The 12,223-nt window shown below is 40.4% G+C and overlaps 1 protein-coding gene across 16 annotated transcripts in view; it reads left to right on the plus strand.

Annotated features, from left to right (window-relative positions):
- The window catches only part of LOC121288721 (eukaryotic translation initiation factor 4 gamma 3-like), a 331,740-nt gene that overhangs the window by 236,946 nt on the left and 82,571 nt on the right, over window positions 1–12,223 (plus strand). For all 16 annotated transcript variants that reach the window (XM_041207482.1, XM_041207477.1, XM_041207478.1 and 13 more), the window contains one exon: window positions 7,493–7,666. In XM_041207482.1, the coding sequence (XP_041063416.1) occupies window positions 7,493–7,666 (174 nt within the window). The remainder of the gene's footprint in view (window positions 1–7,492; window positions 7,667–12,223) is intronic.

The following is a 12,223-nucleotide window of genomic DNA, read 5'->3' on the forward strand; positions in this document are numbered from 1 at the left end:
TTTAGCTCAACTTTCTGACTTGGGTCTGCTAAGAAATGCGCAGTGTGCTGGCTCCTGGGGCTCTTCAGTGCAGCAGCATTGGGTGAAAATGAAGCCATGCCACCTTTTTACAGCACTGGCTGCCGTAAACCTGGTAAGTTTAAAGGTACCAGCCACTTTGAGAGCCCAGGGAGAAGGTAAGTGGTTGGGGTGGGTAGGATGAGTCAGGGTGGCAGGGGCTTAGGATGGGTGGGGTGGGGGGTTAAGACAGGTCAGAGAGGGGGCATGATGGATCGTGTGGTTAGTCAGGTGGGAGGGGCAGGGCATTTTCTAGGCTACCTCCAAGGTATGATCCCCAGAGAACAAAAGTTCCAGACCATTGTCTGTAAGGATGAAGATTGACTAAGCTGGCCTTTTCTAGTAATGACAACAGCTAATGGGTCTTGACCAATTGCCTCTAAAACAGTGTCCGAGCTAGCACAGCCAGAGTAGGCTTTGACCCTGGCATTATGATAGATCTCAGTTAGAGCTCAAATTCCAATCTTGACCAGCAGTTTTGTAGTGCTGATGCTTGTTTTACTGAGAAGTTTGCATTTAGGTCCTTGAAACCAAGAAATTTAGCGTCTAGTAAAATCTCAGGGAAATTTAAACATATCTTGAAACAATCAAATAAACTTTTGCAGACTATCAAGCTGTGAAATGCAACTACTTGCCATATCTGCACAGACAGTTTAAACTGTGATAAATAGGAGCTTCAAGAATAAACGGCTACACCTTTCCAAGTGTTGGAGTTGTGCAGAGACAGAACAGTGTGTACTAAACCTAGAACTATGGATATTACTCAAGGAGCCATAGTCATTAAACCTCCCATTTTTGTAGGGCCACAGCCTTCCAGTGTATTCATTTAATTCCTAGTGTAAGAAGTGCAAATGAAAAATGGAGCATTACCCACTTACTCAAAACTTGTTTTTTTTTGCCATTTTGGCACTAAACAGTACAAAGCTACTTTCACTCTCTAGAAAAGGTCAGTATCTCCATCTGGAACTAGCAGAGATTTCTTTTAATAGCCTGACTGTGGAGAGAGACAGGCTCAAAGCCAAAGGCCCATTATCTTGTGTTATGAAGATGTTAATGGTTCACAGGAAGACATCTACTAATAAGGTATATAATTATGAATGCAAGAATTGGTTTGGTATGCATCCACAATTTGTATCCAATAAACTAAGTTCCATCAGGATTCTGACTCAGGCTCGCTCACTCTCAAAAGCTTCTCTTGTGAACTTCCATTAAATAAACTTTGATATTTAACCTGTGTTAGGTACAATCACAGACTGGCTTATTCTAAGATGTGACATATTAAGGGAGTAACATACTAGCATAGATAGTGGATTGGTTAGCTAAGAACGGGAGGGTACAGATTTAAAGTAATTAGCAAAAGAAGCAAAAGTAACACAAATTTTTTTCGGGCAGCAAGTGATTGGGGCCTGCAATGCACTCTCTGAGAGTGTGGTGGAGGTAGATTCAATCAAGGCATTTAAAAGACTTATCTGAAAAGGAGGAATGTAAATGGTCACAGGGAGAAGGTGGGGGAATGGCGCTAGGTGAATTGCTCATTCAGAGAGTTAGTGCAGACATGACAGGCTGAATGGCCTCCTGCACTGTAGCAATTCTGACAGAGTAGGGATAAATAGGTCACTTTTGGGTTGACAGGATGTAATAAATGGAGTGTCACTCCTGGAGCCTCAACTGTTTATAATCTATATCAATAACTTGGAGGATGGAACTGAATATATGGTGTTAAATTTGTTGGTGACACCAAGGTAAGAGAGTAAATTGTGAAGAGGACATAAGGAGTCTGCAAAGGGATTTAAATAGTTTAAATGAGTGAACAAAAATTTGGATGATAGAGCATAATGTGAGAAAATGTGAATTATCCACTTTGGCAGGAATGAATAGAAAAGCCGAATATTATTTAAATAGAGAGAGGTTACAGAGCTCTGCCCTACAGAGGGATCTGGGTGTCCTGGTACATGAACCTCAAAATGTTAGTATGCAGGTCCAGCAAGTGATTAGGAAGGCAAATGGACGTTGTTTATTACAAGGGGAATAGAGTATAAAAGTAGCGAAGTTTTACTACAGTTGTACAGTGTGTTGGTGAGACCACATCTGGAGTATTGTCTGTTTGATCTCCTTATTTAAGAAAGGACATCACTGCATTAGAAGCAGTGCAGAGAAGGTTCACTTGACTGATTCCTAGGATGAAGGGTAGATTTTATGAGGAAAGGTTGGACCTGTATTCATTGGAGTTAGAAGAATGAGAGGTGATCTTATTGAAACATATATGATTCTGAGGCAACATGACAAGTGGATGCTGAAAGGATGTCTCCCCTGTGGAAGAGAATAGAACGAGGGGACACAGTTTGAAAATAAGAGGTCTCCCATTTAAGATTGAGGTGAGAATTTTTTTTTTTCTGAGGGTTGTTAGCCTATGGAATTCTCTTTCCCAGAGAGCAGCGGAGGCAGGGTCATTGAAAATTTTTAAGGCTTGAGTTAGGTTCTTGACTGACAAGGGAGTCAAAGTGTATAGGGGGTTTACAGGAAAGTAGAGGCCACCATGAGATCAGCCATGATCTTATCAAATGGCAGAGCAGGCTTGAGGGGCTGAATGGCCTTCCAATTCTTATGTTCATAAACACAGTTGTGCACTCCAACTTAACAGCAGTGTTGGACAAACCATTGCAATTAACAGGTTATGACCCAGGTCCTAATGTAAATTTGTTTTAAGCATTAAAACCTCAAGATTCAAAGAAATTGTATTAATAATTAACCAATCCAAAGAAAGTAAGCCCTGCTGATATTGCAGATGGTGCAAAGCCACTCAAATGTCAAGGTGTGGGAAAAGACTGAAGATTTGTTAATTCTTAATATAAAATACCATGGGGGGTTTACTGCATTTGATGCTAAGGCTAGCTAAAACATCGACACTATCAAAGTACTACCTACAGAAGATGATATGGGTCAATCTAAGGTAGATATAATATGACAGTTTATATTGAATTGTATCTTGAAATACACAGACTTAATATCTTTGATATGATTTAGACATGCAATTGTCAAGTCTTGTGACCTGACTCTGCTAGATTTTTACCCTTGTTAACAGTTGGATCTTTCGCCTGCAAGTGTGGTCGGAAATTACATTAACCTTTGTAATTTCTGGAACTTATTGAGGTTATTCGTGGACTAATGTTTTTAAATTTTGATTACTTGAAAGCTTCATGGTGATCAGCAAGAAGGTATAAGGATTAATTCCACTCTGCCAGCTGGAACATTGGTTCTTAGTTCCCACATTCCTGCAAGCAGCGGATCAGGGTTGTGTAGTAGTAATGTCATTCAACTAGTAATCCAGAGGCCCAGGCTAACGTTCTGGGATCACGGATTCAAATCCCACCACAGCAGCTGTTGGAATTTTAAGTTCAATTACTTAATGAATTCAATTAATTAGTAAATCTGAAATTAAATGCCAGTCTCAATGCAACAATACAAGAAATAGGAACAGGGCAAGACCATATGGCCCCTTAAACCCACTCCCCATCTCTCCTGATTCCCCGAGACATCAAAAATCTGTCTATCCCAGCCTTAAATGTTTAACAATGCAGCATCCACAACCCCCTGGGGTAGAGAATTCCAGAAATTCATAACCCTTTGAATAAAATAATTTCTCCTCATCTCAGTCCTAAATGGGACTTATGCTGAGCCTCTGCTCCTGTGTTTTATATTTCTCAATCAGTGGAAACAATTTCAAGCTGTTATCAAGCTGCTTCAAATCTTGTATGTTTCAATGAGACAGCCTCTCATTCTTCTGAACTCCACAGAATATAGGCCCAATTTACTCAGCCTCTCTTCACAGGACAACCCTCTCATCCTAGTGACCAATCTAGTGAATCTTTGCTGTACCCCCTCCAATGCAAGTATATCCATCCTTAAGTATGGAGATCAAAACTGCACACAGTATTCCAGATGTGGTCTCATCAAAGCCTTGTACAACTGTAGCAAAACTTCTTTATTCTTGTACTCCAATTCGCTGGTAATAAAGGCCAACATGCCATTTGCCTTCCTAATTGCTTTGCTGTATCTGCATGCTAACTTTGTGTTCCTTGTACAAGCACACCTAAGTATCTCTGAACATCAACATTTACAAGTTTAACATCTTTCAAAAAATATTCTGCTTTTCTACTCTTATGACCAAAGTGAATAATCTCACACTTTCCCACATTGTACTCCATCTGCCATCTTGTTGCCCATTCACTTAACCTGTGTGTGTACATTCATCCTCCCAGCTTATGTTTTCACCTAGCTTTGTAACTTAGATATGCTACTCTCTGTCTCTTCTTGTAAGATTATAACATAGGTCATAAATTGCTGAGGTCCCAGCACCGTTCCTTGTGGCACTCCACTAGTTACAGCCTACCAACTTGAGTATACCCCATTTATGCTTCCTCTCACCTGTAATGGTGACCATGAAGCTATAATCAATTGTTGAACTCACCTAGTTCGCTAAGCGGTTCACCTTTAGGGAAGAAAATCTGCCATCCTTATCTGTCATCCAGAGCAGTAACAATGTGGTTGATTCATAACTGCCCTCTGAAATGGCCCAGCAAGCCACTTAGTTTTACCAAACCACTGCAGAAAAGTTCCAGATCACTGCTCACCACCACTTTTTCAAGAGCAATTAGAGGTGTGCAAATGCTGACTTTGCCAACGATGCCCACATTTGATAACTGCTGTAATTTAACAGTGTATTCTAACTTTTTTGTAAAATGTATTTTTCCTTTATTCTTTCACGAAAAGTTGGCATCACTGGCAAGGTCAGCATTTATTGCCCATCCCTCATTGCCGTTGAACTGAGTGGCTTGTTCGGCCGTTTCAGAGGGCAGTTAAGAGTCAACACATTGCGGTGGGTCTGGAGTCACGTAGGCTAGAACAGTTAAGGGTGGCAGATTTCTTTCCCTAAAGGGCATTAATGAATTTTACAATCAGTGACCGCTGTCATGGTCACAATTACTGAGACTAGCTTTATATTCCTGATTTATTAATTGAATTTAAATTCCGCTAGTTGCTGTGGTGGGATTTGAACCTGTGACTCTGGCCTCTGGATTACTAGTCCAGTGACATTACCACTATGGTTGAAGTTACAAGCCATTTGAATTTGATGTGGCCAGTGAAATTTACAAGTCATTTTCTCTTTACTGTTTTACTTTTTAATTTATGAAAATAAATCCTGTGCTTAGGAAACACGATTTCATGTTGCTGTGACCCACTTTTTAAAAGGTTTCTGCCACATATCAAGCCAGATATCGAAGACATGTTCCATGCTTCCATTTAGGTTTTAAAAGATTATGCATTATAATAACATGAAGCTAAGAAGCCCCAAGAGTAATGTGGATTTACTGGGATTGACTATTAATTTACATTTTGAGTGTTTACTTGGAATTTGACAGTGACGAGACAGGATAACGAGTGAATTACACGGCAACAGGAATAGACCATTTAGCCACACGAACCTGTTCAGCCATTCATTTTGTATCTTGTACTCGTATGTTATATTGCTGTCATTTGCAAACATGGGTATTGCAACTGATTCTCACTGCATGAGGAAGCATTTCCACAAGTTGCACTCTCATTTCTGACATCTGTAACCAATATTGCTATTTGTGCTGTGAGAGTTGGTTGGAAGAGGACCTTTGTTTTCCGGGTGTTGGTAGTGAAAGGCCCAGCTTCTCATACGCTTTCTGAGTGAGTGCAGAGATGAGCTCCTTCTGCATACAGAAGCTCAATGACTAAAGTTGGAGGGAGTTTGATTTTGAATTGAAGGCAGCATAGGTTGAACAGCCAGGTCCTAGTGGAGTTAATAGGACGAAAGATCGTCAATGACCTTAAAAATTTATTTAAGGGCTGTTGGACGGTTTTCTTTTTCTTCTGCCGCTAGATCTCCCTTGTAGCAAGTTGATACCGTCATTGCTCATGGCACTGTGGCCTCTGTTTGGATCATCCTTGGTGAATGTTTCCGTTGCCTCTTCCATAAGTTGGAAAACTCTTGACAGTTGTTTTGTTGACAAAATCAAAGGGGGTCGTGTTTCAGTACAATCATCCTCTTCAGCCCATTGACTTTCTAACTGTATTAAATCTTCATTGAACAATTCTTCTCCATGGGACTACAGCAATTCCACCATGCCAGTCTTCTCCACTTCATCAAAACCAACTTCCCTCCCTCAGGTGATGATTTTATGCTGAACTCCAGGGACAGTGTCATGAAATCCTGTTGTTATTGATGTACTGGGACATGCTTTATACCATGCACTGTTCATACTCAACGATGTAACTTCATCCAATGAACCAGCGATATTGTCGATATCCTTGAGGATGCTGAAGACTAGACAACATTCCCTGGCTGTTGGCATGTTCTCTCCATCTATCACCTTGAATGGGAGAAGGTGCAGTGTAGGTAGTAAACCTTGAGTGCTACTATTGTTCCCTGGTCCATGGGCTGTAGCAATGAAGTCATGTTGGGTGGCAGGAAAAGTTTTTGGATAAGTTATCATGGTTGATAGGATGACCCTGAGCCAAGGAAAGCAATTTTATCTGCAGCAAATTTCCTTCTCACTGACTTTAAAATGGCCTCTCTGATTCACTTGATGTAAAGCTCTACATCGGGCACACCTGGGGCTCCAAAATTAAAATAGGATTGCAGAGTCAAGAACTGTGCCTATTCTGCACAGAACTGAGCAGTCCAGGCTTCAACTTCATATTTGAAGAAAAATACTGCAGAGCTTTAAGAAAAAAGTCACTTTTGCTTTGAGACGTTGTTCTTTCCTCTCACTCCCTCCAAAATGCTGCCACCGGATCACATGATGCTATGTAGGCCCCAGCACGAATCTATGCGAAAGCGTAAGCCTTGGTCCCAAGTGTGCATATGGCCCCATTATCCGTAGAGTTAAACCAGAACAGCACTGAATGAGGCAGTTTTAAACAGGGTTTTGTGGTAGATGGGCTTTTGTTAGTTGAGGATATCAAGTGATATGGAGTTGAGATACAGATTGTGATCTAACTGGTGGAGTAGGTTCGAGGAGCTGAATGGCCCCTTCATGTTCTAAATGCTCCTGTGTGATGAAGAGTAGAGCTAGTAATCTGAGCTCATTGTCAAACTTGAAATAGATGATTTAGCAAAAGATGATGTACAGTATAAATTATTTCACAATTGCAAAGAATGAAATTTGCCTCAAATAATTTGATCTTGCGTACCTTGGGTTAGAGTTAGCGCTGGTGGTTTATGGTAATTGAATAAGTCAAATACAGTTTTGGTGTGGGTTCTGAAATTTCTACAGATGAATTAATTCCAGTTTTTACATGAAAACTATTTGCATTTCCCAGTTACAGTATAGCAGCAACATTGAGGTTTATATTGTGCAAAAGGCCTCACAAATGCTATTGCATATTAACAACTATTGTTATTTAGGTGCTAAATGTTGGACCAAGGAGGTCACAGCATGGACAAAGGAGAGAACCAAGGAAGATTATCACAAATATAACTGTAAATGATGATATCCAGCTAAAGAAGTCCGAGAATGCATGGAAACCTATATTAAAACGAGATGATATCTCTGATGATTCCGATGTGCAAAAAACACAGGTTAGACGCAAAAAAAGCCTTAAATCTGTTTTGCATATTTTAAGCCTAAATAACCTGCATCTAAGAACTGAGTGGAATTTCCAGAAATCGTTGCATCTATTCATTTAATTACATTGTTTAAGGTTTTTTTTGAAGCATGTAAGTCTTTAATAATGTGTTTCTTTTAAATCATGTTCCTTTTTGTTGCCTGTTTCATGGTTTTCCTCTTGAGGTGTCAGCTGTGGTTTAGTTGGTGGCTGAGTGTTGTGGTTTCAATTTCTGCTGTAGGACTGTAGGCTAACACTCCAATGCAGTCCTGAAGAGTGCTGCACTATTAGAGGTGTTGTCTTTCAGAGGAGACATTAAACAGGCCTTGCCTGTCCCCTCAGCTGAACGTAGAAGATTCCATGGCCCTATTTTGAAGAACAGCAGTGGAGTCCTCCCAAGTGTCCTGGCCAATATTTAACCCTCAATCAACATCATCTGTCAAATTCAGATTACCAGGTCATTATCGGAGCTAGCTGTGTGCAAATTGGCTGCTGCTTTCCTACATTGCAGCAATGATTTCATTGACTTCATTTCAAATGTACTTAATTGCTGTAAAAGAGCTTTGTGTTTAGTTTTAAAGTGCTCACTAAACTCTGCCAATACCAGTCTAATCTAGATTTAAAGCATTGTTGACTTTGGCCTTTTAATGTATTTCTCTGCCTGCCCAGTAGGGAAACATCTTTTGGAATCTCTTTCCCATTGGTAGTCGGAAACGTGTCTTTCTTTAGGCATATGTTGTAGGAAAGAAGCATTTCTTCTCCTGCAGTACAGTTTTCAAATGTTCCATTTTTTAATAAAGAGATGGATGTTATAAAATTCTTCTAATGAAAAGATTTCATCAAAAATATTTTAGAAATACTTCAAATTTGCCACTTCAAAGTATAAAAAGGTAGAAATGTTTAGATTAGAGTGGAAAGATGATAGGCACTATTTCTCCCCCACCCCACCCTACAAAAATTACCAGCATTACCAAATTTTTCTCCTCCAAGTATTTATCCAATCCCTTTTTGAAATCTACTTCCACCAGCCTTTCAGACAATGCATTGCAGAATCATAACTTGCGTAAAAATAAAATTCCTCTTGCCGCTTCTGGTTCCTTTGCCAATTATCTTAAATCTGAAATAGCCCATGTCCAAATGCAGCAAGACCTGGACAATATCCAGACTTAGGCTGATAAGCAGCAAGTAACATTCGTGCTACCCAAGTGCCAGGCAGTGGCCATCTCCAATAAGACAAAATCTAACCATTTTCCCATGACATTCAATGCATCACCATAGCTAGGTTTTCCTAATATCAACATCCTGGGGGGGTTACCATTAATCAGAAACTGTACTGGACGAGCCATATAAATACTGTGGCTATAACAGCAGGTCAGAGGCTAGAAATCCTGCAGTGAATAACACCTCCTGACTCCCCAAAGCCTGTCCACCATATACAAGGCATGTCAGGAGTGTGATGAAAAACTCTCCACTTGCCTGGATGAGTGCAGCTCCAATAACAAGCTTGACACCATCCAGGACAAAGCAGCCCACTTGATTGGCACCCCATCCACAAACATTCACTCCCTCCACCATTCATGCACAGTAACAGCAGTGTGTACTATCTACAAGATGCACTGCAGAAACTCACCAAGGCTCCTTAGACAGCACCTTCCAAACCCATGAGCACTAACATTTAGAGGGACATGGACATCAGATGCATGGGAACACCAGCACCTGCAAGTACCCCTCCAAGCCACTCACTGTCCTGACTTGGACATATTTTGCCGTTCTTTTCACTGCCGCTGGGTCAAAACCCAGGAACTCCCTCCCTAACAGCACTGTGGATGTACCTATACCACGTGGACTGCAGCGGTTCAAGAAGGCAGCTCACCACCACCATCTCAAGGACAATTGGGGATGGGCAATACCCACATCCCATGCATGAATAATAAAAAAACAAAACCTGTGTCCCCGGATTGCCAACCCATCTGCTACTGGAAACTGTGTCTTCTCAATTACTCTGTCAAAATATTCATGTTTATGAACATCTTTAACAAGTCTCCCCTTAACCTTCTAAGTCTTAAGGAGAATAATCTCAGCTTCCCTCATTTCCACATAACTGATTTTTGGCATATGGTGTAGGACTTAACGGAATGAACTCATTGAGCCACTGAGGGATCAGTGGGACATGGCTGCTAACAGATTTTTAATAACTAACCCTGTATTAATAAATTCACATTATCTCTGTGAAGAGAAAAGTAACTAAGTTTCAATCCAGTCAATTGTTTGGTTATTTACAATCACTGCATTTTCCCTCTTTGGTGAGCAACATTGAGAAAAGAAATACATTTGAAAATCTTCCTGTGCAATGTTATGATGATCCTGTCTGTCTATGAGAGTGCATTCAGTTGCGTCGTCAAATCCTTGATAATAAGGTAGTTAATGGAAATAGCTCCTCAGAAGCTCACAGAAAAAGTGCATCTTTTGACAGACCAACAAATATAAGTTAATTTAGGAGCATGCATTTAAAGACAAATTTTGTGACAAATTACTAATTCAGCTGAGCATTAATAATGAGTCTCTTGGTTTCAGTAAAATTCCAGGTGGCTGATAAATAAAACACTATACACAGTGTGGTTCTGCTGATCAGCCCAAAAACATTTTTGATTGGCAATATACAGACGACCTCTTAAGGAATAGTCATACTTAGTTGCTTATGAATGCAAGGCTTTGGCTCACAAATGCCTCATTCAATTAACTTACTCACACAAATAAGCCTATTGTTCACCCTTTTTCTCATTGCCTTCCCCGGCACCCCGAGATACTTGTGTGCGGTGATGGAAGTATAGGCAAGATACCACACCATTCAGGGCACACATTTCTTAAAGGCATGTTGGCCCTAGATTTGTGTTCTCTTTCCGGTACACTCGTTCACATGCGTGCTCTCTCTCTTGCGCATGTGCTCATTTGCTCCCTCATGCTCTTTCTCTCTCTGTGTGTGCATGTGTCTGTCTGTTTGTCTCTCTCTCTGTCTGTCTCTTTCCCAATAGGGTTTTTAAAATCTCCTATACAATTTTTTTTAGTAGGTAAATTATTTTTTGTGTGCTGTTTGGTTGATCATTTTAGCATTGCTTGCTCAAGATATAGTTATTTTCATTGAAAGTAAAATGGATGTGGCCTTGAGTTATGAGCCAGTAATTCGCTTAAGTGGCATGCATGGTACCCTGAATTATAGAGGTATCCATTGGCTAAATTACAGTCGTACGCTCACTGGCAACTATCTCGTGTGTACATGATGAGCAAAGGTAAATAATGAAAGAAAACTAGCGCAAAATGTAAAAACTGATAGCATAAGCTTCTACAAGTATATAAAAGGAAAGAGAGTAGCTAAAGTGAATGTTGGTCCCTTGGACGATGAGACTGGAGAGTTAATAGTGGGGAACGCAGAAATGGCAGAGACACTTAATCAATATTTTGCCTCAGTTTTCATGGTGGAGGACACTAGGAGCACCCCAATAGTAACAGGTAGTGCAGAGGCTATAGAGAAGGAGAAACTTAGAACAATCACCGTCACTAGAGAATAAGTACTGAGCAAACTATTGGGATTAAAGGGTGACAAGTCCCCAGAACCTGATGGCCTACATCCCAGGGTCTTAAAGGAAGTGGCAGCGGAGATAGTGGATGCATTGGCTATAATATTCCAAAATTCCCTGGATTCTGGAAAGGTTCCAGTGGATTGGAGAAATGGTAATATGACACCCTTATTCAAAAAGGGGGGGAGGCAGAAAGTAGGAAACTATAGACCAGTTAGTTTAACGTCTGTCGTTGGGAAATTGTTGGAATCCATTATTAAGGAAGTAGTAATGGGGCATTTGGAAAGTCAAAATGCAATCCATTAGAGTCAGCATGGTTTTGTGAAGAGTAAATCATGTTTGACTAATTTGCTGGAGTTCTTTGAAGATGTCACAAGCAAAGTAGGTAATGGGGATCCTATAGATGTAGTATATCTGGACTTCCAGAAGGTCTTCAATAAGGTGCCACACATAAGATTAATACACAAGATAAGGTCACACGGAGTTAGGGGTAATAAATTAGCTTGGATAGAGGATTGGCTAACCAACAGAAAGCAGAGAGTCAGGATAAAAGGGTCTTTTTCTGGATGGCAAGCTGTAACTAGTAGGGTGCCACAGGGTTCGGTCCTTGAGCCCCAACTACTTACAATCTATATTAATGACTTGGATTCGGGGATAGAAGGTATTATAGCTAAATTTGCAGATGACACCAAAATGGGTAGCAAAGTAAGTTGCAATGAAGAAATAAGAAATTTACAAATGGATATGGACAGGTTAGGTGAATGGGCCAAAATTTGGCAGATGGAGTTTAACATAGATAAGTGTGAAGTTATCCATTTTGGTCGGAAGAATAAAAAGGCAACTTATTATTTAAATGGAGAGAAACTTCAGAATGCTTCAGTGCAGAGGGATCTGGGTGTCCTCATGCATGAATTGCTGAAAGCTAGTATGCAGGTACAGCAGGTAATAAGGAAGGC

The sequence above is a fragment of the Carcharodon carcharias genome, chromosome 15, assembly GCF_017639515.1.
Source record: "Carcharodon carcharias isolate sCarCar2 chromosome 15, sCarCar2.pri, whole genome shotgun sequence".
Lineage (NCBI taxonomy): Eukaryota > Metazoa > Chordata > Chondrichthyes > Lamniformes > Lamnidae > Carcharodon > Carcharodon carcharias.